General features: G+C 35.7%; 4 protein-coding genes and 1 non-coding gene across 7 annotated transcripts in view; 3 read left to right on the plus strand and 2 right to left on the minus strand.

The window, feature by feature from the left end:
• Positions 1 to 622: 622 nt before the first annotated feature.
• On the plus strand, positions 623 to 3523 carry LOC110111506 (aspartyl protease family protein At5g10770). Of its 2 annotated transcripts, none has more exons than XM_020843418.2 (3): positions 623 to 821; positions 1619 to 2130; positions 2467 to 3523. In XM_020843418.2, exons 1-3 carry the CDS (start codon positions 722 to 724, stop codon positions 3184 to 3186), a joined length of 1332 nt encoding a protein of 443 aa, XP_020699077.2. In that variant the 5' UTR covers positions 623 to 721; the 3' UTR covers positions 3187 to 3523. The 2 variants fall into 2 exon arrangements, with proteins under 2 accessions (XP_020699077.2, XP_020699076.2); XM_020843417.2 differs by lacking the exon at positions 623 to 821 and adding an exon at positions 869 to 984.
• A 6500-nt stretch (positions 3524 to 10023) lies between these two features.
• LOC110111509 lies at positions 10024 to 11445 on the plus strand. The gene is made up of 2 exons (XM_020843422.2): positions 10024 to 10175; positions 10354 to 11445. The coding sequence occupies exon 2, from the start codon at positions 10373 to 10375 to the stop codon at positions 11108 to 11110; it is 738 nt and encodes a 245-aa protein (XP_020699081.1). The 5' UTR covers positions 10024 to 10175; positions 10354 to 10372; the 3' UTR covers positions 11111 to 11445.
• A 2593-nt stretch (positions 11446 to 14038) lies between these two features.
• On the plus strand, positions 14039 to 14235 carry LOC114580188. Its single transcript, XR_003701508.1, has one exon. It is a non-coding gene; the product is annotated as a U2 spliceosomal RNA (small nuclear RNA).
• A 3257-nt stretch (positions 14236 to 17492) lies between these two features.
• LOC110111495 (photosystem I reaction center subunit V, chloroplastic) lies at positions 17493 to 18229 on the minus strand. The gene has a single exon (XM_020843402.2). The coding sequence runs from the start codon at positions 18212 to 18214 to the stop codon at positions 17744 to 17746; it is 471 nt and encodes a 156-aa protein (XP_020699061.1). The 5' UTR covers positions 18215 to 18229; the 3' UTR covers positions 17493 to 17743.
• A 1248-nt stretch (positions 18230 to 19477) lies between these two features.
• LOC110111502 (phosphatidylinositol/phosphatidylcholine transfer protein SFH8-like) overlaps positions 19478 to 27538 on the minus strand; it is an 18239-nt gene continuing 10178 nt past the window's right edge. The window contains exons 12-15 of one of the 2 annotated variants that reach the window (XM_020843410.2): positions 26791 to 26914; positions 21058 to 21431; positions 20030 to 20104; positions 19478 to 19908 (exon numbers count right to left, since the gene is read on the minus strand). In XM_020843410.2, coding sequence (XP_020699069.1) covers positions 19891 to 19908; positions 20030 to 20104; positions 21058 to 21431; positions 26791 to 26914 — 591 coding nt within the window. In that variant the 3' untranslated portion in view covers positions 19478 to 19890. Of the gene's footprint in view, positions 19909 to 20029; positions 20105 to 21057; positions 21432 to 21555; positions 21600 to 26790; positions 26915 to 27538 lie in introns of those variants that run through there. The other variant, XM_020843413.2, reaches the window with a different exon arrangement.

The raw sequence follows: 27538 nt of genomic DNA on the forward strand, positions 1-27538 counted from the left end.
TTTTATGAAATTGTAGGTTGTTAGAAGTACTATTAATGTATATATGACATCAAGCACAAAAAAGCAAGAGGTACCATAAAATCTATTATTGATGTTTCTCAAAGGCAAGTAAAATATTTTTTTGTTAAATTGGAGCTTTCAAAGGACACAAGGGTACATTATAACAAAAAAAATTTGAATAAAGCAAAAGCACAACAATAAAATAAAGCTTACTAGCTTTTACGACTAATATTACAATCCTTAGTTAACATTTACAATTGATGGAAGAAAATTTTACATATAATGAGTTCAAACATAATCAATAAACATATATATTTACAAATTTAGAAACTATATGGGAGATTATTGTTGAGTATATAACAAAAGACTTTAATGATAAAATTGAAGCGTAATAGTTATTATTAATTAAATGAATGGCATTAATTGATCTAGGTGTTTGTTAAAATTTTGGTAGAAGAAGGCTGGATTTTGATCTCTTTCCCTCTTTCAAAGCTACATATCTTTTGCATGTTCTGATCCCTATCATTATATATTATTTAAGCTTATCTTAATACGTCACCGCCCATATTAATTGGCTTCATTTCCTTTTGAATAGAGATGAAAGCAAAGGAGAGGTGCCCACCAAAAGAGATGAGAGTACCGGACTCGCCCTCTTGTAATATTTATATAAGGAGGCCATAAGGACTCATGAGAGAAGCATGAGAAGAGTTGGGGGAGATAGATGGAATTACTTCTCAGTCTTTGCTTCTTTCTTCTCTTCTCATCAGTGGCTCCAACAAGGGAGGTTTCCTTCACCTCTAATTGCTCTGCTCAGTTTGAGGGTAAGAGTACTGCTCCATCTTATTATATATTATTATTATTATTATAGAGAAGAGTTGGGGGAGATGGAATTACTTCTCAGTCTTTGCTTCTTTCTTCTCTTCTCATCAGTGGCTCCAACAAGGGAGGTTTCCTTCACCTCTAATTGCTCTGCTCAGTTTGAGGGTAAGAGTACTGCTCCATCTTATTATATATTATTATTATTATTATTTAGTTTTTGGTTTTAGATAGCAATTTCTATTTAGTTTTATTTGATATTTTTTAAAATATAGTGATAAAATTGCATATATAATTCCTTCGTAAAATGAAAGGATTCAAAGTTTAATTAATGATTAAAGGGGAAGATTATTGTTTCTCTAAAATATTATTGATTTATATTTTAATAAAATTTTCAGTATTTATGAATTTCTATTTTTTTTTTGTGCTCAAAATTATATGTTCAACACACAAATTCTTTTTTAAACATTTATCAAAAGCAAAAAATTGATAGTAATTAAGTAGTGGTATTAAGGTTTCGTTTGGGATAATTTTCTTAATGCTTTTTAAAATAGCTTTCTTAGTACAAATATATTTTAAATTAGAAAATTTTATATTAAAATTTTGATTTAAAAAATAATAGAAAAACTATCACAACGAAGCATAAGATGGAAAGAAGAGTTTAGAAAAGTTCCGTGAACTCCAACAATTTAAGCATTCTAACTTTCTAATTGGGAAAGTTGCATATGCTATGCCCAATTGGCATTACTTTTTTTAATTTGATTCATTTCTCATTTCCGTTCTCTCGCAACTAACAAAACAGCCATACGCGCCACCCTCAACTCCTCCGGCGTCCACCTCCCTCTACACCACCGTCAGAGCCCCTGCTCTTCTTCAGCGTCACTCCACTCCGATCTCCCCTTCTCCTTTCTTCTTCACCACGACGCCCGCCGCGTCTCCTACCTCTCCCACCGTCTCACCGCCGGCCGGCCAGTCTCCCTCCCCCTCTCCCAAGGCTCCTCCCTCGGCGTCGGCAACTACGTCGCCAGAATCCTCATTGGTACTCCGGCGAAACCATTCACCGTCATCGTCGACACCGGAAGCTCACTCTCTTGGCTACAATGCCTTCCCTGCAAAGTCTCCTGCCATGCTCAGGTGGGGGCTCTCTTCAATCCTGCTGCCTCTTCTACATATGCTCAAGTCCCCTGTTCTGCCTCCGCTTGCTCTGATCTCTCCTCCGCCACTCTGAATCCGTCCTCCTGTACCCGCTCCGGTTACTGTGTCTATGCGGCTACTTATGGAGACTCATCCTTCTCCGTTGGCTACCTCTCTCAGGTAAGGCTCATGAATTTTTTTCGTATATTTGTATGCACGCTTGTCATTAAACTTTTATATATTTATATATCAATTATCTAAATTTTTATAATTACTAATATAATAACTATATATTTAAACTAAATAACAGATTTTTTTTTTGGCAAAAATTAAATGAACCGTTATAGTTTATTGCAATTTTCGAACACATTATCTTAAAAAAATTGACCCGTGATATTTTTTACCAATTTCTTTATATCTGAATGTATTTGTATAGATTGAACTTTTATACAAATAAGATAATTTATTATTTTTTAATTTTATTTTAATGTTTGACCCGCACCACTACTGGCGTAGGACACCCTCGCACTCTCCCCTGCTTCCATCCACGGCTTCGTCTTCGGTTGCGGACAGGACAACGAAGGTCTCTTCGGCAGATCCGACGGCCTCATCGGCCTCGCTAAGGACCGCCTCTCCTTTCTCAGCCAGCTCTCTACAATCTATGGTAACTCCTTCTCCTACTGCCTGCCTTCGACCGCCGGCACCGGCTACCTCTCCTTCGGCTCCTACACTCCTGCAAACCTCGCCTTCACCCCCATGGTCTCCTCCTCCCTCGACAAGTCTCTCTATTTCTTGAAGCTAACAGGTATAACAGTCCAAAGCCGGAGTCTTTCCGTCTCCGCATCGGTGTACGCCGGCACGCCGACGATCATCGATTCAGGGACGGTAATCACGCGGCTGCCGGATGAGATCTATGCGGCGTTGAGTAAGGCGGTGGTGACGGCAATCGGAAAGAAGAGGCGGCGGGCGGCAGCGTACTCAATCTTAGACACGTGTTATGTGGGGAGTGGGGTGGGGATGGCCGTGCCGGACGTGCAGTTAGTATTCGCCGGAGGGGCGGTGTTGAAGCTGCCGTCGAGAAATGTGATGGTGGATGTGGAGAAGGGGAGGACTTGTTTGGCTTTTGCAGCGGCGGGAGGAGTGGCGATTATTGGGAATAGGCAGCAGGAGGGATTTAAGGTGGTGTATGATGTGGGGAAGGGGAGGATTGGGTTCTCCGCCGGCGAGTGCGGGTGAGAATTTGGGGCTGATATTGGATTGGAGGGTGGAGCTGTAAATAGCCAATTACCTCGTAAGTTCATAGGTACGGTGCCGCACTCTGCAATAATTGGGATGAATATTATTAAATTTATTTTTATTAAATAAAATTAGGAGTGGCTCATCACAATCGTTTAGAGTGGATTGCAAGGTTGAAGTGGGTGCTTTGTGTGTAATTAGTAGGGTGATAGATTGGGGGTATAATTGTAAGTGGATGAATTTGTGATTTTTATTGAATTAAAAATGGAAATGTTATTTACATTTTTTTTAATTAAGATATTTTGATGTTATAAAGAAACTGAATATCATAAGAAAATGTGACGTTGATTCTCTTGTTTACTATTGAACTCCACTCTCTTTCTCTTTCTCTCTTTAATTTTATAATTTATTTTTATTTTGTTCGATATTTTTAAGGACAAGGAATCTGGTTCATCTAATGAGAGATGTTAATCAATGTGAATATGACGACACATATATGATATGATACGATATGCTATAATACGAATATTAGATATTATAATATTTATTTTATTTAAAAATTGAAAACTTTGTATTAATTATAAATATTTAATAAATATAAAATAAATTAATATGATAAAAAAATTTATTTCACTTATGCAAAAAAATAAAAAATATATTTAAATTTATTAAATACCAAAAAAAGTGATCACATTAAATTGAGCAAATTAAAAAAATAGATTCTTGCAAGAAAAAATAATGTTATGAAAGAATCATAGATATGTAGAGCATAAAAAAATCACATTAAATAGCTCTTAAGTTGTTTAAATAATATATTTTAAAATAAAAAAGATATGTCTTAATTTATTTATATAATATATTTTTAAAGTTAACATTTATTATATACGACCCAACCCAACAACTCATATATCATCATATATATGTTATATTAGATCAAGTACAAAATAGATATTTTGCTCAAGATGACAGAATTATGTGCATGTTGAGCAAGTGTATGTGTTTGATACAATACACTTCATTATTATGGAGTGTTAGTGCACACACCAATATTTAGAACAAACAGTTTGTTGGGATTAGTTGAGCTTACTTATGAGGTCAGCTAAGAGGAGCACTCATGCAAGACGTGACCTACTTAGGGGGACATGCCCTGATAAGATTAAATACGTGCAGACATTTGCCCCCAATGGAGTTCACCCCAAGGGAGCTCAACTAAGGAGGCACATCTTAACAAGTTTGAGTGAAAAACTCCCTTTAGTGGACCTTGACCCAATAAGATACTTATTCATAAGAATACACCCAAAAGAAAAACTGCCATGTCTAGGCGTCTTTCCCTTCTTAAAATTTGCTCATCCAAACTACAAAAGATGCACACACACAAACTGTACATTAACATCTTTCGTAGTCACACTAGTCTCTATAACAAAAGAACTTATAAAAGGCATTTGGCTGAACCACTAGCCTATGAAGTACTCCCCAAGTGCATCCACCATAAGTACTTGTTGAAGTAGTCTAAGTCGCATAAGATGTGGCTATCCACTGCATGCAATTGGAAAGTCCTGTACTTTTATCTACAATAGTAAAAAAATGTACCATTTATTATTTCTCCATGTATAATCTTTCTGTTAGCCCTTTCAATCCTATAAATAAAGGGTTGAAAGATATTTTCAGAAGCTTCTATACTATTTTTGCATGTCATAGAGATGAGAGCATTATAAAGCACTTCATCATGCTCTCTCTCTCTCTCTCTCTTCTCCTTTGCTATATTTGCATAACTAGATTCATCGTAGGGCCAAGGAGTCGCCGGCCGTGAATAAAATTTGATCCATTCTCTTAGGTGTGATGAACATAAAGAGATGTCATTAATCAAAAGTTGAGCAAAGCATGAAGCAAGAAAATCAAATAAGGAGAGGTACGATTAGTGCACATGGAGAACCAAAAGGTCCAAAACTATTTTGATGGGATGGAGAAAAGGTTCACAAGAATAAGTGAAGAAGTATTAGAGCGTGTCCTGAGAGCTCTCCCAAAAGGCAAACAAGCCAAAAATCATTATAATACATCTTTTATTTTTTTTATTATAATGTATTTATTAAATATTTTATCATCATATTTAAAATTGAACTAAATTCAATTTATTCATTTTTTAAATAAATGACTACATTTATTATTTTTTTTAATATTATAATAGTCATTACTTTGCATTTTATAATCCTGATCTTATTCAATTTTTTAAATCCTAACTACATTAACATTCAATTAAAAACAGTTAAGATGTTTAAGATCAATGCTAACTTCACAAGCTTTTTTCTGTAGTAAGATTAAATTAATAGTAACATATTACAATAAAAATAATTTGCTGATAAAAATGATCAAATTCGCTAAAAAATAAAACTAATAAGGTGTCTCTTTCAAAGTCTTTTTATAGGAAGCTCGTTAAAAATAAGCCTATTGCAACACAATTTTGAATTTATCCTGGCGGTTATACCTATCATTAATTTCCTTGTAGCGGTTGCACCACCGTTGTAATTGCAATGTGTTGCAACGACATTAATCCACTGCGGTTTAAGGACCAGCTAGCAGAGTATATATATTTATAAAAATGCTAAATTTCGTTGAGGTATAACTCGAACAAATTAACGTACAAAATTGCAGAGGCCATAACCACACAAATATGTTCAAGAAGAACTGATGCCTAAAATTGTAGCAGTTTCAACAACCACAATTCTTTTATGGGTGATGGTTACAACCGTCACAGATGTCCAAAAAAAAAAAAAATTGAAATCAGAACTCTATTACATAAACGGTTACAAAGGGAAAACAAGTCCAAATAATTGCATCTCTATAACATAAGCAATTATAAAATAGTGTTGAACACAGCACCAAAACTATATTTGATAATTAGTGGCTACTAGTTAGAGTCATGATTTCAAGTATATGTAACTTTAGTGATAACTATGGACGATCTGAAGATTGAATCATGAGGATAGTTTTGTCTTGTAGACTTCATGAGGAAGATAGTCCAACTGACCATCCCCTCCAAGATCTAATCCGAGGATCATAAGAACAACTGATATAATCATAAGAAATATTTTGTTAATAATGTGGGACAGAAACCACAAAATAATAGTAGAAATTACATGAAAATCACAAGAAACACATGGACAGATTAGGGCCGAGCATGCTCAGACGAGCGTGAGCTCGGGTTAGGAGACAAATCAGCCAATGAGAGGAAGAGCTAGATGGTAGTGGACGGGCTGTAGGCTTTGACGCAATCATGCATGTATCCTCCGATCGAAGGCCACGAGAGTGGATCTATGCATGAAAATAAAAGAAAAGGGAAGAGGGAGAGCCGAACGATTCTAGAGAGAAGGAGGATCGAGAGGCGAGCGTTGAACGGGTATAAGAGCTAAGGTTTCGTGTTGGGCTATACCAAAGGTCAAAATCAATGCAAAATGCTTGTTTTTATGGCGATATTCAAACCACCCCTAACAACTGTTGCAAAAAATCATATTTTTTAGTAGCGAGTGTTCTTACCCTTATTTTATTTGTCATTTCAAGCTTTAATAATATAATAATATTTAAAGACTCCATCCGTTCGACCTGGAAAAAGATCCCTTTCTCTCTAATGCTACCTGGAAAGGGCAAGCCTTAACAAAGTTTTTAAAGTTATCTTCACCCGCTTATATTTAATAAAAGTTCAATTTTCAGTTAGGTGAGGAGTTTATTTACTAATTTCATCATTAAAGTTATAACAAAGGAAGAAATATAAAACATAGAAAGTAGGTAGTGAACATGGACCCTGCAAGCTTGACATGAATGGCACCCTTGACTTTTATATCTTAGTAGTTTGTTTTTTCTAAATATATTTTTATCTATTTCATTCTAACAAAAAGCTATATTATGCTCCTCAAAAAATAAAAATTATATACAATTTTGTGCATTGGTTGCTGATGTGGATACTTTTTTTTCGAAACATTTATGCTAATGAAAGCAAATTCGCATACACATCACATATACAAGACTCAAATTCAAAACCTCTTAGTTGGTAGCCAAAGCTCTTAACCAACATATCAAGAAAAAAGGTCAATACTTATTTGAATCTTATGAAATATGATTATATATATATATAATAATAATGTAAATTTATAGAATAAGTGTCTTATTTTACTCATAAAAACTAGGCTAAATAAGTTCATAATTGCATACCATCCCCATGCAAAATTTGATTAATTATACTTAGTTTACATAGTAAATAAATGGCTTGAATCATACAACCTCCGCATCATAGTTGATTATACATGAATAATCAAGTAGGTTTTTAAGGTGGTCTTGGGTGATTATTGGCGGTCAAGATAATAGAGTTTTTCAGATCTCAACCTATGAACTACATTCATATAGAAAATGAGGTCATATTTATAATTTTTTTAAAAGAGACACTTTGATAAATTTGACCAGAATAAAAAAACACTATCAATGTTTTATATTGATCCCCTTGATTATAAATTATTTATTATGCATTTAAGTACCTTAATAACCTCAAGACTAAATGATCTCGAGCTTCTTTGGATTCTTCTCGTCGAGACACTCGATATGATAATAAGCATGCAATATTCATATTCCATTTAGTTCTTATCTTAATGTTCTGAATCTTAAAATATACTTTAAGTACTCGATTTAAGCTCATTTCAACTTGAATTATATCACTATTTGTGTCATTGAATTTGTTTTCTCAAGACATTCAGTCTGACTATATGTTTGTTAAAGTTGAATGTTTCTAAATTTAATTTGAAAAATTTTCAGTTCAAATATTACCATAAAATTATTGTGGATATAGTGAATTCTCTACATAAAGGCCTAATGAAATAAAAATGACATAAATATCCTAGATATTTTTAAAAAAACATCAATGTTGTGCCATACATAAAACCACGAATAACAAATAAGTAAGTAAATTGAAATCAGGGCCAAGCAAAAAAGAGAAGCAAAAGGCATTACCAACAAATTTCATTGGATTCTAATACCAATAGCTCAAACAATATTTTGAACATTCATCATAAACCACATTGTAAAGTTAGGCTCAAGTAAGAATCATATTTAATGAATGGAACTCCAATTATGATTGATTTAAAACCTAATAGTCTTATGTATGTAGTCATATTCTACATTGCATATTTAGAAACAATTTTTATAATTCAAATTAGAGGTATAAGTGAACCAAACATGCTCGTGAGTCCGCTCGAACTCAACTTGCCAATAAACTTTTGAGTCAATGAGTTTAAGTTTGAGCTTAAATTTGAACTCATATATTATACGAGTTCAAGCTCGAGCTTCATCTGGCTCAGCTTATCAAACTGACTCGATTGAGATTAATTAACACATCGGCATTTATATTATAATAATTAATATTTTCTTAGCACATTCCAAATAGGAAATCAAATTCCACAATAAACCAATCTTGAACTTTTTATCGAGCTTGAGCCTCACTTTTCCTTCAAGCTGGGCTCAAGCTCAATATAAATTAAACGACCTTAACTTGATTAAGCAAGAACATGAATCTACTCATTTACACTCCTAATTAGAATACCTTCTCTCTAATACATATAATGTAAAAACAAAAGATAAATCATAGTAATTACAAAGCACTAAAATCTTAGTATTTGAAATAGACCTTGAGTTATAAAAATTGAATCATTTCTCATATAGTCTCTGTCTAACTAGAATTGTCTCGTCGTCGTATCTCTGTTAATCATGCATGCATGTTTTGTGCTGTGGCTCCGGAATCCCACTCGCATCTTCTTTTCGAGTGCGATTTTTCCTTTGGGGTTCTAAGCAAAATTATCCCTCATTTGCAAACCCTGCTTCTTAGGCCTAACCTCTACTAGGTTTACAACTTCATTGAAGATATAAATGACGATAGGTATATACAGCAGCTCTACTATCTCATGATAAATGCAGGTATTTATTTCATCTGGCGTGCCCGCAATGACAGAATGTTTGGAAATATCATCGAATGCCAAAGTACTGTGGCTAGAAAGATTAAGCGGGCTTTGCTTTACAAATTGGAGAAGTGGAAAAATGGCCACAATCTCAAACACCTACTTCTTTGAGCACAATCCCTTTCTGTCTCTCTGTGACTGCTGCTGTGGTTTTTCTCTGGAATGTTACTGATTACTTGTTGATGTTGATGTTATTCTACTCTGATGATGTCACCATGCCCTTGGATGGTTTCCTCAGTAACTAGGGGCAACGTCCCTGTGCCCCCGAGAATTATCTAAAGGACTTGTTTTTTATGGACGATGATGATTTCAGCTGTTTCCTCCTCCCCTTGAACGGTCTTCACGGCAACCAGGGGATTTTCTGATCATCCTTGATGAATTTTGTCGGACTTCAGTTCCTGCTGCAGCCTGAGTCCTCTCGGATTTGCTTCAAATTTTTGCCTTTGTTCTTTCCCTTTTTGTTATATTGGGTTGTATAGTTTTCTTTTGGATCATTTACCTACCCCCTTAAGCTAATTTTTCTTTTAGCTTTCGCTGGTTGGGTTTGTTTACTTTACTTGTAATATTTACCTTTTTCATAGTTATATATATGGGCTTATATATATATATATATATATATATATATATATATATATATATATATTTGTATATTTTTTTCTGCACAGTAACAATACGGAATTTATAATTATTTTCTTGAAACATGACGGCAGAAATGAATGAATGAATGAATGCAACATGAAATTATGAAAGTCAAGACAGGTTAGGTGCCGCGATGAAAGGTTCTGTGTCAATTGTCATTATATTTTTAATTACAGTTAACCACTTTTCCACTTAACCATTTTTTTAGTCAAATGTTTATCTTTCTCGATGTAGAAGAAGATCACCCTTCTTGAGCTGGCGAATGTTTCACGACAGCTTGAAGCTGTAAGCAGAAGGTGAAGAATCAGAGAAGATATTTAGCAGAAGGATCAAAATCTTTGTTCTTCTAAGTAATTGGTGGGTTTTCCTTTGATTTTTCTAATATTGCAATTTTTTTTGTTCATTTGCTTCGTGTTCTTAATTCTATTTTAAATTTCCCTTTTACTTTTTTTCTGCTTCCATCAGATTTTAATATCGATGATGATCTCTATATGAACATACTAAGATCATAATAATGGTGCTGTTGTTTAACCAGGTGAAAAACTTAGACTGATATGGGTTGTGTTTCTTCCAAGATCATGACAAGATCTGCAAGCTTTAGAGAAGAGTTTCAGAAGCGCCTGCAGAGAAGAAAAACAGATAGTTATGAAGAAATAGTCATCTCCTCCGACCAGTTTGTAGCCGTTTTGTGCTCCACAAACACAGTGCCTAATAAGCGCAATGGGCATGAATCTTCTAATCAACCATCAATTACAAAGGATCAGGAATCTAAAGACATAATTTTGGCCAAAAAGGTGGGGGAAGAATCGCAAGAACCTGAGAGTAACATTGAGACCATCAATACATGGGAGCTCTTGGCTGGTTTGGAGGATGACAATGAAGTGCAAGTCCAAGTCGAAAAGGAAGAAGAGCTTTCTAAGAGCTTGAATCCAATCAAAGATGACTCTGAAACCGTCGAGGAGGCAAAGAAAGGCGAATTGAAGAAGGAAGGTGGCGGCGAGAAGGGCTTGAGGAGGAAGGTGATGGCCAAGGAGCTTACAAATGTGAAGGTTCCGAAATTTGAGTTCTCAAGGACAGGGAGCCTGAGGGATTGGCTATCACAGGGAGGCCAGGTGTTCTCACCTGGCTCATATGTAACACCCCGGTTTGGGAGCTTCGGTTCTGCAACTGCAAATGGAGGTGGTGAAGCGAGTGTAAAGGCTGTTTTTGATCCAAAGTTAGTTGCTCAGCTTGAGGAGGCTATGGAGGAGATGACAATAGAGGAAGAAGAAATACTAAGACAGATTGTGTAAGATTAGTAAGGAAGAGGTTAGGAAGGCCTATTGAAGATTGAAAATGACAATGGAGATATGAAAGATTGAGAAAGAGTTACAAAATTGTGTATTTTGTTCATAATCCTATGAGTTGAGGAAGGATGTGATGATGAGCTTGTGATTATTCAGCTTACCTGCTCCTAATAGGGTAAGGTTCAGCAAAACTAAACAATTTAAGGTCTTAAATGTTTTGCAGCCCAAATGAGTTGAGTTTGGTGATAGAGTTATTATTTTGGTTGCCTTGTTGGAAATAAATTGTTTGTTAAATTTGGATCAGACATTGACCTGATGAAATTATTAGGTTATCAAGTCATTGGTTTCTTTAAGGAATCATTAATGTTAATATTGGTTTAAGAAAATGTTATAAAATTGAAGATTTTACTTATTCTGCGTGTGAATTTCAATGAATCTTATACAGTTTTTATAGGTAACTAAGACATTTTAATCCTTTTTATTATGATGGAATGAAGAGTTTGCGGAGCTCTTATCTTTGGGTTTGAGATTCGAAATTAATTTGGGCTCTTCATCTTCAACAAAATATATATGAAATCGGGCTCTTCATATTCAACTGGCAGGATATTAATCAAGGATTTGGCTTAGTTTGGAATAGCTTTAGATCAATAGATTTTTGAACTAAAAACGTAATTTTTGGGTTTAGATTGAAGTGTGTTGGATTCAATGTTATTTGTGAAAGATATGATGATCTTACAAAATATATTAACCTAACTATTATAATGGTAAAGATAGAAGATTATGTAAAATGGCTCTCTTTGATTGAATTTACCTGCCGAAGACTCAGTTGATCCGTTCGATTGATAAAGATGAATTGAATGAGTGACAGAAACGATTGAGACAGAGACATATGAGAAGAGGAAAAGAGAGAGAGGCAGAGCGAGATATTCTGAGGATATTCTAAGAGAATATTTATCACTTGAAAATATTATTTCTTCCTATTGTTCTTACGCTTGAAACCTGGGTCAGCATTTGGACAATGGTGGAACCTAGGCTACAATCCACAAATCACTCTCATATTATTCAATTGAAGAATGAGCTACAAGGTTGTTATTGCTGCGGCTGGTTCACCTATGAATCCTGAGGATACTACTCTTTACACATTAAATAATCTACTTTCTACTCATGCAGTCTTGAAAGACAGGGATCCATAAAAATTTGCAACCTATCAGCTATGATGATTTTTATTCTTCGCTATGTTGTGAAGAAACAATATCAAAACTGGAACTACTTGTGAGTTGTAGCAACTCTCTTGTTTGGATATTTACATTGCTCTCACAACTGTAAAAGCAGGTCATCGAGGTCGCTTCTCTTCCTCTTTCTGCAACAATGGTCGGTCTAATTCCAACAGGGGAAGATCTTTTGCCACTCGAAACTGTGGAGGCAGGTTCTTTATTGTATAATCCAACTTTTTGTCAAATGTGTAGAAATATTGTCAATGGTCGATCCAATCCAAACTCAAATCAATGGCCTCAAGCATATTTATAAGTTTCAAGAAACTAACTGGATAATCAAATTATCTCTAAATATGACAAGCTTATAGTGGAATCGAGCAGCTCGACATGATGAATCCAACGAGCATAAGAATGTTTAATTTTGACATCACTAAGACACTTAAATGCTAAATGAACGCTCTATGATAGAAGGTATCAATATGAGTAATCCGATAGAGCACTCCGAATTTTCCCTGAGTCTTGTCCATGTTTATGAAGCATGTCACTTACAAAATCAACAAATAGGCTCTCACTTCCTACATGAAGGGGACTGAGACTTGGAAGCTTGAATCTTTGGCTATAAATAATTCAAAAGAACTTTAAAGCTTGAAGAATTCTGGTGCTCCACTAGAGCACCATCACAGACATGGGCAGATCCACCAAGGGCTTAGGGGGTCGCAAATGCCCACCCTCAAATTTTTTTTTTAAAATATTTAGAGAGAATATTTTGAAATATTTTAGATATTTTGGGCATTCCCCCCCCCCCTCAAAAATTTTTTGCCATATTTTTATCAATCCTAAGAATCTTTGCCCATCCGTCACAAAAAAAAAAAAAGTTTTACTCACCCTAAAAAAAGAAGCTGGATACGCCCCTGCTCATCGATGAACCCTCGCCGCCCAGCCATTGTCGCCAAACTTTCACCCGTTGATCATTGTCAGATGTCAACCCAATTGCCACTACAGACCTCCACTTGATGATCTTCATCTGACCATTTACAGACCATCACTGTTAGACCTCAATTAGGTCACTATCATCGAGTCTCCACTCGGCAACCGCCATCTGATCATCATTATCCGCCATCTGATCATCATTATCCGATCACAATTCTTTTGACCTCGGTTGCCTATTTGACTACTATACTCATAACACGGTGTCCCTGACTAGGATCCTCAGACCAACATTGTCTTATTAAGATCCTTTAAGATTTAAAATAAATAACATGAAGATGGTTATTAACTCTAAGGTTCTAAATAATATGAGGTTTAAGACAAGGATTTAATTAATCATCCTCGTGAATTAAATCATAATTTCTTCGATTTATTTCAAACACAAATAATTTAATTGCCTAAATAAAAAATAAATTAATTTTTACGAATGTCAACAATAAATAATACTAAATATTAAATCACATTCTACTTTTAATTTTATTTAAAAAAAAAAGAAAAAAATATTTTTAATTTGTCACTAATGCATATTAATTTAATATCTTTTATTTTTTAAAATCATTATCATAAATCTGACATAACATACTTGCAATTAAATCAATTTATAAAAATTTCTTAACAAGCATGAACGGTCAAAGGTTTACCCTTCATCCTAATTTAGTCCCACATCGTTGAAAATGTATACTAGCAAGCGCCAATATGATTTAAAAGGACCTGTTGGTGCGAGTGAGAACGCATACCTTTCTCGGCCTTTTGGCTAAGATCAAGTGTAGTATCTGTTCTTATCAGTTTAATATCTGATACGTGGGCCATCGGCCCACTATGATATTAAATTAATTTTTGTTGGGGGAGGGCCCATCACAGTAGCTTGCTGCTGGGGCCCTTAAGCGTCGCTCATGCGTTGCACTATAGCATGAGCTAGGCGCACCCCTGCCAAAACTAAAATAAATTTTTTTTTACCTATTTAGTTAATTTTAGATGTTAGATAATTAAGTTAACTAAAGTTGTACATTTAAAAAATATTGTAGGCTGAAGTTGATATTATTTATATATGTATTTGTAGTTAAAAAGCTCTTAATCTTAATAAACAGGTCTTAAGGTTTTCTATAGAGAAAATAAGCGCTGATTCATATTGATTTCACTCAAATAAAAAAAGGAGAATTAATGTTTAATTTAGTATTTGTACAATTAAATATTTAAAATGTGTTAGGACTTAAAAAAAGATAATATTTAGTTATAATTTGATTTAAATGCATATATATATTAAAATTGTAAGTATACTTATCTCCTATCTATAAATTGGTGATCATTTTTTCTATTGATGGTGTCAAAAGAGGACTCATTAGGGTTCGAATCAAATTTGACCTTATGTGAAACGGGTCAAAAAATTGAATCTGAACCTATCTTGATAGCAACTTGAACTCTATCCAATAGCTCGTTTTAATTAAAAAATATTTTTATTAGTTTCTTAATTATGAAATTTTTATTAATTGATTAAAATAGTTTATTTTACTAATAAAAAAAGAATTTAAGAAAGAAAATAGTAAACTTCATTTTTCGGTCAAAGTCGGGTTGGCATATCAACTTGAACGAGACCCATATAATAAACGGGTCAAAATACAAGACCAAATTCAACCCATTTGTTAAACGGGTTAAACTAAAACTTAATTTTTTTTTATCGAGCTCGAGTAGGGTTAGTAGGTTGGGTCATATTTTTTTACAAATCTAATTATTAAAGGTTTTTGGTGTTATAGGTGATGGCAAATGTCATGTACTTGATGGTAATTCTTTGGATTCTCTCCACAAAAAATCTTGTTTGTAATATCTACAAGGAATTTTTATAAGGTCCGGACACTTGACGTAGCTCTACATCCGGACGTCAATAAAATGTCGCCACGTGCTCTTACTCTTTACCGCGCGGCCTGACACCCGACCCGAGACGGACAGCCGGTATTGCTATGTTCGTGTATTACTAGGTATTGCTCGGTATTGCTAGGTATTGCTCAATATTGCTAGGTATTGCTTCACAATAACTAGAAATACCGCTCTGTCAAGACCAATACCGAACAATACCGAGCATTACCTAGCAATACCAAGCAATACCTTAGGTATTGCTCGGTATTACTACGTATTGGTATTGATAGAATGGTATTTCTCGTTACCGAGCAATACCGAGCAAAACCTAACAATACCATGGTCTGTACAAATCAGCTAATACATATCAATATTGGGTTCCGGTCCAAATCGGGTCGTCGGGCCGCACGGTAAAGAGTATGGTGTCCAGAAGTAGAGCTACGTCAGGTGTCCGGACCTAATAAAAATTCCTCTACAAACCATCTAATGTGTGGAATTAAAGTTTATTAATATATTATTTAGAGGGACATTCTGATCATTTACACTAGAAATGAAAACACCATCAAATAACCTGTTTATCACCTTCTTGATAATTTAATATTTTAACATTTAAAAATTTTAATAACCTTAAAATTGGGCAGTTAGTCTTTTAACTCATTTGTTTTTTCTGATTAATATATTCATTTTTAATATAAATTTGCTGAAAATAGAGTTCTCAATGATGATGAATTTAGTTTTGAAAGTACTGTAATATGCAAATCTTCGAATGAAATGTCTATTGCATAAAATAGTTATTCACTTTTGCATTTTTTTTGCTTATCATTGTAATGTAATGTTTTAGTTCAAAAATAACTCTCTTTTAAGATGCAAAGTTCATAGACTTAGGTTTCGTTTCGAACGATTTTTTATTGCTTTTTAAAACAGAGTTTTAGTTCAAAAATAACTCTCTTTTAAAAAACACTAAAAAAGTCATTCCGAACGAAGCCTTAAAAAATCACTTTATCATAGTTATGAAAACAACAAAATTAATGAACGATTAAATCATTCCCTTACAAAAATATTTAAAAAAATAAATTATAGAAAAATTCCACTCCTTGATTTGAACTTTGATGCTTAAGTACAAGATGGAATAAGGATTAAATTTTGTTATCAATAAATACATAGTAATTTGATTAAATAAGTGCAAGGTCTATAATTGATAAATAAATAAGTACTTTTGAGATTTAAGATTGAAGCATGGGCTATAAAAAACATTTGCATGAGAAAAAAGACTTCAAAATTAAATTTCAATCAAAATTTTTAGATAAAAAATTTGTTCTATTATTTATTAGTTCTCTCTTCTAAGCTTTGTTAATTAGGGGTGACTATGTGAGTCAAGTCTATTCATGAGCCAACTTAAATTCTGCTCGATAATTGGCTTATGATCTAAACTCAAAGACCTAACAGGACAAATTTGAGCTAGCTCCGACTTAACTCATTGGTTCAAGAACCTTCCCGTTTAAGAAAAATATTAATATAAACTATTTTTTAAATATTTAAATTTGTAAGCTTAAGTATAAAGTTGATAAAACTATTTAAATTTTATAATATATTTTCTTATGTGAAGTGATTTTTTATTATTTTGCTTCTAATATTTCATTATTTTATCATTTCTTATAATAAATATTTGAAATAACCTAATTCAAACTCATAGTAGGGTGTCAATATTGGACACGACCCAAAAACCCGATTCGAACCTGACACAAAAATTTCGGGTTCAGGTCAGGTTCGTGTCAGAGATTTTGGCCCGTTTGTAAAAACGGATCGGGTTAAGGTTGACCTGAAAACCCGAAATCAACCCTATTTAACAAGTCGCGTTCGCCAACCATTCGCGTCAAGATGCCGCATCTGCCAGCAGTCTTGCATCTGCCAACCTCGCCGTCCGACTCCCACGCACCGAGGCACGCCAGCACCGGTCCACCGTCGCTGCCTCACCCGGGTCAAACTGACTCAAGATCGAAGTCTTGCAGCCCTTGTGCGAGCCGCACGAACCCTTCCAAACGAACTCCTGCCGCTAATCTCCTCCCCTGTTAGCAATATCCGTGTCGGGTCGGGTTGACCCAAACTCAAAGTGGGTTGTCCCGAACTAGAAGTTGTTTGGGTTCAAGTCACAAAAACCGACACATTTGCAAAAACAGGTCGGGTTCGAGTTGACCCGAATAGTGTCAGATTAGTTCCAAATTCAATCCGAACCTAACCAATGACCCAAATTTGACACCCCTAACTCATAGAATTCACTCGAGCTCGAGCTTGAACTCAATCTCAAATTATGAAGGACCCGATATTTACTCGACTCATTTAATAAACTCATTCAAATAAATACGAATGTAATTTCCAGATCTCATACATCAGCATTTAAACTGAAAATTTTAGTCTAAAAACTTCCTGTAACAGTCGAACCAAAAAGCAAATCAACAAGTAGCTAGAGAGCTAGGAGATTCCATCCACCTTCTATACGCTCCATAACAACAGCACGCTAGAACAAACAAAGAGAAAACTAATACAGGCGGCCGGTGAGAGATCCAGAATTCCAGATCCAGTCCTTCAACTACTGCCCGCCGAAGAAGCTGGGATCATAACCGTTGGAAGAAGTGGCCAGAATATAATACGCTACGATATGCCCTAGCGAGCCCCAAGCGAGCACATCAACGATGTTGAATCCGACAGGATCATTCGATTTCAGCAATCCCGCATACTCGCGCGCTCGCGCATCTCCCGCCTCGAAGTGCGAGATCCCGTTCTGCTTCGGCAAGCCCTGCTTCGCCACGTTCTCTCTCTGGAAATTGAAGAAGACGAAGCGACCTAGGAAGAGAGAGAGACCGGTGCTTAAGCTTATTACTATTTGAGGGTTGAGCTCGGCTTTTATGCTTGTTACTGAGCGGCGCTTGTTGGTGAAAGAGAGGCGGAGGGATTTGGGGGAGTGGGTGAGAAAGGAGGAGCGGTGGGGGGAGGAGGAGGAGAAGAGGGTGGCGGTTGATGTAGCGGTGGCCATGGTGGAACCGGGGAGTGTGGAGGACATGGGTGGGGAGTGGAAGGTATTAGAGGAGGAAGGGGATGTGTGCCTTTGTGGAGGTGAGGAGAGAGGGGAGTTGTGATTGGGTGAGAAGAAGATAAGGTACTCTTTGTTAGTGGATGTGAATGAGCGAGAAGGAAGCTGTTATCTTCCTTTTGTTTATCCGTAAGGTTTTTTTTATTATATTCAATTTTAACTTGTGCATCGCGAGTCCTTAAAATCATGATGGATCATTTAAATTTTTAAAGTATTACACAGCTCGCCTTGGTGTTGGTTGAGAGCTTATGTTTCTAACTAAAAGGTCTTGGATTTGAGTATTTGTGTATGTGTTGTGTGTATGAGTTTATCTTAAATGACCTAAATGTCTCAAAAAAAAAAAATTAAGTATTATATTATATTTAATCTTGGACTCTTGGTACGTCTTGATCGGCCATAAATCTCAATGCAAAATTAAGTTGGAAACTTTCAGAATTAAAATCGGGACCATTCGAACTCCGATTTCAGCAAACTTATAGTCAAATTGAACGTCTCGAGAATACAAACCCAACGACACTAAATCCAACCAAATACGAGCCCAAATGGATCAAAATCAAGGGTTAGAAGCACTATTGGAAGGTTCGAACCACAATTTGAATTACAAAAAGGTTTCCAAACAAAACATGCTTAGAGTCGAATCGAGCGGCTCGACGAGATGAAACCAACAAGCCCAAGATCATCGAATTCCGACATCACTAAGATATTCAAATGTTCATCAAACAGACCATGATCAAGGGATTCAACATCAGCCATCCATCCAACCACTCACCATTTTCCCTTGATCTCCCACCTATTTACAGGTCATGCCACTCTAAAAATCTATAAATAGAGCCCCATTTTATCTTGAAAAGGGGACATCACCCCAAAGGATTCAAGAGAGAGATCGAAGATCGCCCTTGCCTCCTTGCTCCTCCTCGACCACCGCCTGAGTTCCACCAGACCACCGTCTGATGTCGTTGTTCCGCCGACCACCACATAAGGCCCTGAGCTCCGCCGGACCACCAGTTGAGGCCCTCACCTCCACCGGATAACCACTTGATGCCCTGAGCTCCGCCGAACCACCACTTGAGGCCCTGAGCTCCGTCGAACCACCACTTGAGGCCCTCACCTCCATCGTACCACCACTTGAGACCCTCACCTCCGACGGACCACCACTTGAGGCCCTCACCTCCTCCATACCACCACTTGAGACCCTCACCTCCGACGGACCACCACTTGAGGCCCTCACTCTTTACATGTGAAAATTATATGATGAACTGCTAAAAAAAAAGAATTAAAAAGAAGAGAATAATGTCAATCATGCTTGGCTCCATGAAAAACTGTTCTGCAGGACCTCTAATTTACAGCTCTCCAACGTGAAGCAAGCCTGTCTCTCTCAATCAGCTCTGATGAAGATCAACCATTTACAGCCACTTTTCTTTCTGCTATTATTTTCTTCAAAAATGCCGAACTCCCCCAGAAAAAAAGAAAAAACTGACATAAAAGCTCCTTCGATGTCATCATTTGATCAGATGGAGCAATAAAAAATCTTCAATGTAAAAGTGGATGCTGCTCTCCTAAACTTGATTGATCCACCCATAAAAATGGGAACCAAACGATTGTTTGTTTAGATTTTCTTTTGTTTTGGGGAGCAAAACTCTAATTTCTCAACATTTTGATCTTTTCTGCAAAAAGGACAATACGCCAATCAATTAAAATGCAAAGTGAGCAGTTACAGTTATTTTCAGATACTATTCGGACCTGTTTATAGAAGAATATTTTGTAATTTACATTAAGAAGGCTTACCCTAATGGTGGACTCCTGCACAGCACTAAAAGTTTCAGCAATCTCCATTTGCTTGATTACAGTGGACTTCAGAACCTGAAAAAAGAGGCATTTAACAGATTTATACACCCAACAACAACAACAACAACAATAACAACATCAAGCCTTTGTCCCACTACGTGGGGTCGGCTACATGACTGCATTGCGTCATGTTAAAAGTCAAATTCTCGTTTAAATCTAATAAAGAAAGATAATTTCTAATATTTTCTAACCAAGTCTTTTTAGGTCTATCTCTACCTTTCTTAACATAAGTTAAATCTAATACCTCTACTTTTCTAACTGGTTTATCGGAAGAACGTCGTTTTATGTGATAAAACCATCTAAGGCATTTAAATAATTTATATACCAAAAAAAAAAAAAATTGAAAGGAAACTCTTTGGCCTCGTTTATGCAGCTTAAGCTCACACGCACTTGCTAATTTTTAAAAATTACAAATAAATGCGCTAAAATCGCTTAAAATTTTCAGAATTTGAAATGCTAACCACGTAAAAAAGTGGCAAATAGTTCTGCCATTGCAAAATGAAGATTCTTTCCATAGGTTCAATAAGAATTCTTGTAGTGTAGCTTTATAAAAAATAAAAGCACGTAAAGCTCAAGTTTCAATTTTGGCTGAGAAATTATAGGGTCATGAACTCCAAAAGACAATTCAAGTAGCTCTTGAATCATTGTGATGAATGGGCGGGAGAATTCTCACGCTTTTTTTTTTAATCTGTTTCTTAACTTACTAAATAGAAGCTAAAAAACAACTGTTTTAAAAAAAAACTTTAAAAATGGTTTTCAACACAAAATTTAAAAATGGTTTCCAACCCTAAACTGCATGACAATGCAACAAAAGAGTCATAATTTGATTAAAAAAAAAAGTGGGTAATAATTTGATGATTTTCTACTTCAAGGAAGAGTTTGAGAAAATCCACACTTTCAAAAATGTTTGTTTGCTACGATAGGATCATATTAATTGAATATCAACAAAAAAGGAAGCGGAAACTTACCCTCTTGGTCTTATCAAGATCAAACTCAATAGATTTGATTCTATCCCAAGAGTCCATGAGCACACGCTCCTTCTCTACAGGAATCTCAGTATGTTTGCTCTTGAGCTCTGTAAACATTTGCTCAAGCCTCCGTATACGCTCTAAACAAGGATTAACTTTGTCTTCTTTAACATCCTCAACAACTTGATTACTTTCAGCTTGAGATTGTACTGTGTATGAAGGATAAATTGCCTCAACCCTGCTGCTTTGTCTACAACCAAAAACTCGGAATGCAGAGAGAAGCTTGAAAAAAAATGCCATCAAGGCACTTGCAAAATATCTCAAAACTCCTTCAATTGATTCTTTCTTCTTCAACCAACTGAGGCCCGAACTGGCTGAAAACATAAAAGCTAATCACTAAGCAACTTAATATCTGAGGCAGGGAGCTAATGTTGCAACCAAAAAAAATGCAGAGAACACAGGATAATGGATAACGTGGAAAAAATAATACAAACTCACATTGTAATGCCCAAGGAAATGAAGACGCAAGTCATAAAGAATTACTGCGAGAAGAATAGTCATCATATAACATTCAAGATAAATTTTTAGACTAATTCATTTCTAGTTGATTCATCCAACATAATCATAATAAAATCCCCCTATGTATGTTTGCTTATATTCTTTAGATACAATTTAGGCCAAGAAACTCGTGCTTGTGTGGATTAAAGAAACCAATAACTTGTAATAGAAGTGCGCTATACATGCAAGTAACGGAAGATTTGTAATGAGAAAAGGTAATACAATAACATAGTAAGATCAAAGAAACTAATAAATTCTTAAAATTGATAGGAAACCAATTTAACAGATGACAGTGGCAATACCCTTTAACCAGATAATAATCCGTGCTGGTCATATTAAAATGATTTAATGAACAGTCACAGTGACAATCTGTAGACGCGTTAATGAACAAAGGATAGAAGTACAAAATATCACATGTGAAAATCAGTATAGAACCAGTGGCCTTTTGGAGAGCTACAACATAATAATTAACGGTTGTATTGGCATCACTTTTAAAGGTTTGTAACTTCACTGTTGTTGAAGCAAAACATTTCCTATTCAAGGGGAGGAAGAGGGAGGGAGAGCATGATGACCATAAATCTGTAAGAGCACCGAGATCCATATAGAACAAACATGAGATCAGAACAAGAATTAGAGCATTGCATTAACATTCTAAATCACATCATCAACACCCCAAATCTCAAAGCATGGAAGCACGATAAAACTTGGTTGGCCCTTCCTCTTCGAATTCAACCAGGCACTCATTCTACGAGAACACTAACTTCCTTACAAGGAATGGTTGGCCCATACAATTTTAAAGCACATATAAAGAGTGCGAAAACAAGATAAAACTCCCTCCAGGTTATCTTTTGATCATTCCAATCATGGACAACGTGAACGCATGCAAATTGGAAAAACAACACTTCCAGATTTGGCCCGGCTGAATAGGTGATGTAATTTTCATGGTTCTTGCTTATAAAAGGATAATCATATACTCTCTTTTAAAATTATAGAATTAACTTTGAAATTGCTTGTTGCTAATCCCTTAGGAGAAGGTTGGTGGTTGATTTAACTTTGGACTTAGTTGAGTTCAATTTTTGTATATTATGTGCTTCATTAATTTCCCTATTCCTCCTCTTCACATTTATATCACGTCTCCCCAACCCTAGACACTCCCTTCTACTCCCAACAATCCTAGAAACTCTCCCTCAACCTCTCATAGGGCTACCCCATCCACATCAACTTCCAACCAATTTCTATCACCTCTCAAGCGTCTACTCCACTCTCAATCCATACAACCCTAATACCCCTTCATAATGGAGTAAAAATAATCAAGGTGCATCGACCACAAAAAAAAAAAAAAAAAAAAAAAAAAAAAAAAAAAAAAAAACTTAGTTGCCGGCTAGGGTTCCCATGCCGGTGGCGCTCCTCACACCCTCACCGATGGTTCTTCCAGGAAAGTCTTCCTATTTTCTCTCTTCCTGTATTGTGGTATACTCTGGTTTTCGTTTTTCTTTCGTTTCACCTTCCCCCGGCCTCTTTGGCCAGAATGACGATGAAAAGCCTGAGCAGCCCTGGATTTTTAGATGGTTCGTTCAAGTCTCGATCTTTTCTCAATGCTCTTGCTAGAAGTTCCTCTGATGGAAGATTTCCTAATCTCAAACCTTCTTTTTTTCGTGGCTTGTCATCACTTTGGATCTCGGAAGAAGTAATCACTTCCCTAGCGGCTCCTTTTCAATTTTTGTTAGTTGGTTTTTTTCCCCTCTAAGTGTCTTTCTCTTGAATCCATTCGAAGGTTTTTGTTTTCAACCTTAAGCTTACTGGTGATGTCTCGGTTACCTTGCTTGATTTGTCACATATTTTGATTAAAATAATTAATGATATCATAGATCTTATTTAGTTAATAATTGTTATATGAAATTAACCAAATAGTCTCCTCTTGTTGATGTTGGTGTAAAGTCTCTTATTATCCCTATTTAGATTTCTTTCCCTAATCTTCGCCCTCATATGTTTCTCCCAATATCCTTTATGGCTTGGGTTCGATTTTTGGTAGGCCGTTGAGGTTTATAACGCTACTTCCGTGGGTTCTTGTCCTTCAGTAGCCCGTGTTTTGGTTGAGCTTAACATCACGAAAACTTATCCTGACAAAGTTTGGTTGGATCCTGAAAAATTAGGTTATATTCAGCAAGTTTTTATGGAGGTTTTCACATCCTTTTGTGCTCATGTAAAGGTACAGGTCATTTGAGTGGTGATTGTCGGCGTCATTTGTCTTCTACCTCGCCTACTGTTGTTCTTGTTGCCTCTAAATCGATGAACGTTATTGTTGGGGGGGGGGAAGGGTGGTTAATGTTGTTTCTTGTGTTACCAATGATTTGGCTATGGAGTTGGGTCCTACTGATGTTGTTGACGGGAATGATGCTGGTCCTTCAGTGGAAGCTGATGGACAATTAGCTTCGGTTTTACCTTTGGGTGATCCCGTTTATGTTGAGGATGTAGTTGCTCCTTTAGATACTGCTATGCCTATGAATATCAATTTTACTAACAGAGAATGTCTTAAAGGTGTTGAGGTTAACCTAAATGCCAATAATTATTGAATTAACCTTATAGCTAGTCCTATTTGTGCTGAAGCTGTGGAGGAGTCGAGTGATAATTCTTTCTTTAGTTTTTGGGGGTGGTGGTGCTACGGTAGGGCAAGTTAATTTGGATAACGTGGCTTATGGGATGCTTACTTCCCCAATTCATACTATGGTAGTTAATGAGGGTAATGATGAAGTTGTTGTGCCTCTGATTGATGTGCCTATATCAATTATTTCCAGTGATGCTTTGTTAGCTCAACTTGCTAAGGAGTGGTAAGGCATGGTGACTGGTTAGAAGATGACAACTCTTCAACAGGCATGGAGGAATTTAATGAGAAAGATTTGAATTATTATGACAACTTTGATTTAAGTACTCCTCAAATAGCTGATGTTGGTTTTTCAAAAATAGTGGCAAACATAGAAAACATAAATCCAAAAAGAATGAATCTTCTTTTTGGATTTGACCTTCCCTATGCTGTTGGGGTCTGCCTGGTTGGGGCGGGCTTCTTCATTTGAACTGTTGTGGGTGGTGCCCTCTATTTTCATACACAATAGGAATAACTTTTTCTTCTTTGCTAGATGCCTTTGGCTTTGCACGGTGTGGCCTTGTGGGTTTTTGATTTCTTATGATGAGTTTGTTATCCCTATTGGATGCAGTGGATTTGCAATTGTGGATATTATTTAGAGCTTTTGGTTTGTTTCAGGTAAATGGACAATGATGCGCTCACCACCTAATATTCTTGTCTTACTGGGAACCTTGGTGGTGGAATTGCTTGTTTTGGTCAGACTTTGGTGGCTCTTCTTTTGGATGTGAGATGATACTTGTTGCTCTCGAGGTTATCTTTGGACTGGATTGATGCCTTCAATGGATGGTCCTGGCCGGGCATCTGGGTGGCGAGTGCAGGATGAATCCTCTATTTTTTGATTTTGTCTTGTATCTTGCTCTTTTTTGTTTTTTTTTTTTTTTAATCTTTTGAGGTCATTTTTCTTAATAATAATAATAATAATCAAGGTGCATTATTATCACAATACTAAAAAAATTTAAAATAACTAATCAAGGTGCAAAAATAATAATAATAATAAATAAAATAAATAAATAATAAAAATCTAGGTGCAATATGTATGTATGTACGTACGTATATATATAATAATAATAATAATAATCAAGTTGCAATAGAGTTGATGCAACACAAAGAGTATGGATCAGAGCAAAGCATCAGGATTTCAAATTATCATCATCATTAACCCTCCAAATCTCAAAGCATGAAAGTAAGACCAAGCTTGACTGGCACTTTTCGAAATGCTATTAACCAGATCACTTCACCTTCGTCGCAAGGCATAATCGACCAAAATACTTTTGAAGAAAAGAAAAAGAGTGAAAATAAGATGAAATTCACTCCAAATTGTTTTGGTGAGTCACTCCAATCATAGACAATGTGAATGCATGCAAATTGGAACCACTATACTACAATATCTGATTTGGCTAAAAGTCCTAATGGATGAGTGAGGTTATTCTTATTTTCTTAGCTTATAATAGAACATTACGTACTCCATTTTCAGATTATTTATTCAAAGTTTGCTTATTGCAAATCCCCTTAGGATAGCTTAGTGGGAGATCCTAGACTTGGACTTTGCTAAGTTTGAGTTCAAAGTTTTTGTATGTTATATTTATCTCTCTTCCTCTTCTAACTTTTAGCAGCTCTTCCAAACCCTAGTCATCACCCTCTACAAACTCACAACCTGTCATAGATCTCCACTAAGCACCTTCCCCATCCTCCTACAATAAATCCCGAAATAACCCCTCAAGGGTTTGGACTCCTCCAAACTTCCACCACCTCCCAAGCCTCCACTCCACCTCTCTCAATCACTACGATCTTAATAACCCCCATCTTACCTCTCGGCCATAGCATAATGTAAGCCATTTTTCACCTACAAATCACTACAAATAATTCCTCCCACCACTTCTCAGCCTCAAATAAATAACCCCTAAAAACCCAACCTTTACTGACATTCCACTTGTCTAATACATCCACCATAACACAATGCTGCTAACAAGTGTGCGCCTTTTCCTTAACATCCATCATTTTCTCTTACCGTTTGTCATCAATAAAAACCTTCATCAGTTGCCTAGAGATTGCACAATTCAAAAACTTAAAATCCATCATTTTCCCTAACCGTTTGCCATAATTAAAAACCTTCACCAGTTGCCTAGAGATTGCACAATTCAAGTAGAACTATATTACAATAATAACACCCCTTTAGAATAAGTGAGGTTCCTAAGTCAATCCAACTGAATAAAGCAATATAGTCTAACTTAATTTTATTGATGCGGATATATTACTTTCAAGAGGAATGAATTTATCAATGATAACTTCTGTAACACAATTGTTTAATGACAGCATGATAATACCTCTCAGTAATCATCACCCTGAATTTTTATATCTGATGTTCTTTCAACTATTATTATAGACTAACTTCAAATGAGACAAGTTAACAATGATTCAGCAGTTCATTTCCATCCAGTTTCAAATCTGAATTGGGGTATCTAAAATGTTTTGTTGCAGGGAAAATGAAGAAAACGGAATATGTTGATTGATTTCATTTTGATATTTTTTCTTACCAAAGTGATTCATTTGCTCTCCAGCTCCTTTAATTGCCATTCTAGAACCATAATCAACAGTCTTATCAACCATAAAAAATCTATCTTCACAGCTGTGTTGTGAATTTGAATTGGTTGTTCGAACCTGGACAATATAGATAAAAGTTCAAATTTTGATACAGAAAATTATTAACCTATTCCAGCAATTATTTCTTCACAGAAAGTACTAATGATTTCTCATAGCAAGCAATATCTAATAATGCAATAAATCATGTTAAATAAACTGTTTTCTTGTGATTGAACAAGCACAATAAGTGGCAATCAAAGCAATATTACTGTAATAGTTATGAGTTATGGTCGTTTTGAGTGATGCTTAATCAATGCACATCCAAATTTCATATTCATTTAGATTGAATAAACAGAGTTAACTATGGTAAAATCCTGTTAAGCTGTATTTTTTCAGTGATAAATGTAAACAACAACAACAACAACAACAACATCAAGCCTTCATCCCACCACATGGGGTCGGCTACATGAATCCTTTTTCTCCATTGTCCTATTAAAAGTCAAATTCTCGTTTAAATCTATTAAAGAAAGGTCATTCCTAATATTTTCTAACCAAGTCTTTTTAGGTCTACCCCTAACTTTCTTAACATAAGCCAAATCTAATACCTCTACTCTCCTAACCGGGTCATCGCAAGGCCGCCGTTTTATGTGACCAAACCATCTAAGGCGACATTCTCTAATCTTATCTTCTGCTGGAGCTACA

Source organism: Dendrobium catenatum, unplaced genomic scaffold (assembly GCF_001605985.2).
Source record: "Dendrobium catenatum unplaced genomic scaffold, ASM160598v2 fragScaff_scaffold_847, whole genome shotgun sequence".
Lineage (NCBI taxonomy): Eukaryota > Viridiplantae > Streptophyta > Magnoliopsida > Asparagales > Orchidaceae > Dendrobium > Dendrobium catenatum.

What these genes read in the sequence shown, in the direction of transcription:
- LOC110111506 (XM_020843418.2), top strand. Translation starts at nt 722, where the DNA reads ATGGAATTACTTCTCAGTCTTTGCTTCTTTCTTCTCTTCTCATCAGTG. An exon ending in TTGCTCTGCTCAGTTTGAGG is followed by an intron (nt 822 to 1,618) that starts GTAAGAGTACTG and finishes CTAACAAAACAG; the next exon opens with CCATACGCGCCACCCTCAAC. An exon ending in CCGTTGGCTACCTCTCTCAG is followed by an intron (nt 2,131 to 2,466) that starts GTAAGGCTCATG and finishes CTACTGGCGTAG; the next exon opens with GACACCCTCGCACTCTCCCC.
- LOC110111509 (XM_020843422.2), top strand. Translation starts at nt 10,373, where the DNA reads ATGGGTTGTGTTTCTTCCAAGATCATGACAAGATCTGCAAGCTTTAGA.
- LOC110111495 (XM_020843402.2), bottom strand. Translation starts at nt 18,214, where the DNA reads ATGTCCTCCACACTCCCCGGTTCCACCATGGCCACCGCTACATCAACC.